A 2,223-nucleotide genomic window follows, 5' to 3' on the forward strand; every position below is an offset into this window, starting at 1 on the left:
ACGTTTCAAATCTGATCACAATTTTCTCTATTATTTTCTTCCAACACCTGTGATGAGATTTTAAAAAAGAAATCCCCAACACATTGACTCACAATGTTACATCAACCAACTCTACAATATTCCCACCTCCCCAGATTTTCTCCTTGAGATAATTATTCAGTAACATCAGCATTGTATCCAAAATAAGAAGCAATATTCATTACTGGCCGCATATTATGGCGCTATAAAAAGCAAATCCCTTCTCATTCCAGGTATGTTGGTGAAAAAATAGAATCACAAAACGTGCAACATGTGATTGGGTTTGAAACAAAGAAAATAAAAATATGCAATTGAAATTCATTTACAACAAAGCATTTGTACTGAGGTTAGACACAGTACTTCTGTTAAGTGTGGAGTTATTTTGGACCTTTGTATGAGGTACTGTTTCATAAAATCTTTATTTCTCTTTTTGTCTCCCTTTTATGTAACAGATTATAAAGAATTAAGATTACAGTACCATTTCAACATGTCTGATCCAATAACTTTAAATGTAGGAGGAAAATTGTACACCAGTTCTCTCGCAACTTTAACACGTTACCCTGACTCGATGCTGGGTGTAATGTTCAGTGGGAAAATGCCCTCAACTAGTGATCAACATGGTAATTACTTCATTGACAGAGATGGGAAAATATTTCGATATATTCTAAATTTTTTGCGCACATCAAACCTTGATCTACCAGATGATTTTCAAGAAGTTGGGCTTTTGAAGAGAGAAGCTGATTTTTACCAGATCCAGCCTTTAATTGAGGCTTTGCAGCAGAGAGAATCTGAAAATGCCAATGCAGAAAGGAATGCAATGCTCAATATTACTCTGGACCAGAGACTGCAGACTGTTTATTTTACTGTTAAACCAGCCCCACAAATGTACAACCTAACCTCGTGTAGCACAGAGGTCTTTGATGCCAACATATTTTGCACATCGGCTGAATTCTTGAAGCATTTGAGTTCCAAGTTTTGTTACTTTGTTAGTGGCAGACTCTTGCCAATTGGTTATGAGAAAAAGGATCCGCACCATTTAACACTGCAGTGGGTTGGACATGTGGCAGTGCTGCCTGAAGATGAATACACAAGACAAAATTTAAGACGACTTTGGATTGTGCCTACAAATGAGCAAGTTAACAATTTTCAATTGTTTGTCGAGGAAGTGCTTAAAACAGCAATGAGTGATGGATTCCATGTAGATTCACTACAACCAGATTCCTCTGACTTTATGAACTATAAGGTACTACGTTTAGTTCGATATAAATAAAAAATGTCTTAAAATATTAGCAGTGAAATATTTATTACTGTATAACAGTTAAGGCCTTAAATTATTTTTCTCCTAAACTGTATGGCACTTTAAGTTCAAGGTTGTTGCATTATTGAAATGCTTTGAATTATAAGAGCTTAACAATGTAATTTGAGTGATAGTTTATTTTATGATAATATTGCAAATTCCAACAATTTATTTTTGCCCCAGCTTTTACAATTACTGTAGTAGTGTATAAATACTTTTGCAATGGATTTTTAACAAGAAATGTATCGCCATAAAAAGAATACTGTGATAATGCTCAATTGTTTTAATTTTAAAACAAATGTTACCCATTATTTTATTTGACCTCCATGGTAAGTATCATGCTTCAACAGAAGAATTGCAAAAAAAACCCAAGGTTTAGTCACAAAGTAGTTTTCCTAATTTGTGGTGAATAAATGTACATTACTTAACATATGCACACTCTGTATAGTCTTCAAAATAAAACTAGGGACAGGACAATTTTCCAGATATATACTGACTGAACATTCATTCCAGAATCAAGTTACATTTACAAGTTACATTTATCAAATAAGGTGTAAACATAAAATGTGATCGATACACAACCAGATGGATAATGGATTTGTAACAAGAACACAAAATTAGCAGTTGTGATTTAATGAAAATAATTTTGAAGGGAAATGTAATGAAACATTATTATGACTGATCAGTAGTTGGAAATAAATTTTGTTATAAAACTAAATGTTTTAATTAATAATTGCAACAAATATTAAAATTAGCTTGTGAAAATGCAATTTAGACATTCAGAAAAAATGTTGATTCATGTTATCAATTAAGTAATTAAGGTATATAAAAATCTACTTTAATAAAAACAATAATTGAGATTGAGATACTGGCTAGAATAGTGGACAGAATTAATAGATCAGTGTTTA

General features: G+C 32.2%; 1 protein-coding gene across 1 annotated transcript; it reads left to right on the top strand.

Moving 5' to 3' along the window:
• Positions 1-474: 474 nt before the first annotated feature.
• LOC138740073 (BTB/POZ domain-containing protein KCTD21-like) lies at positions 475-1,988 on the top strand. Its single transcript, XM_069892498.1, has one exon. It carries the CDS (start codon positions 506-508, stop codon positions 1,286-1,288), a length of 783 nt encoding a protein of 260 aa, XP_069748599.1. The 5' UTR covers positions 475-505; the 3' UTR covers positions 1,289-1,988.
• Positions 1,989-2,223: the final 235 nt, after the last annotated feature.

Source organism: Narcine bancroftii, chromosome 7 (assembly GCF_036971445.1).
Source record: "Narcine bancroftii isolate sNarBan1 chromosome 7, sNarBan1.hap1, whole genome shotgun sequence".
NCBI lineage: Eukaryota > Metazoa > Chordata > Chondrichthyes > Torpediniformes > Narcinidae > Narcine > Narcine bancroftii.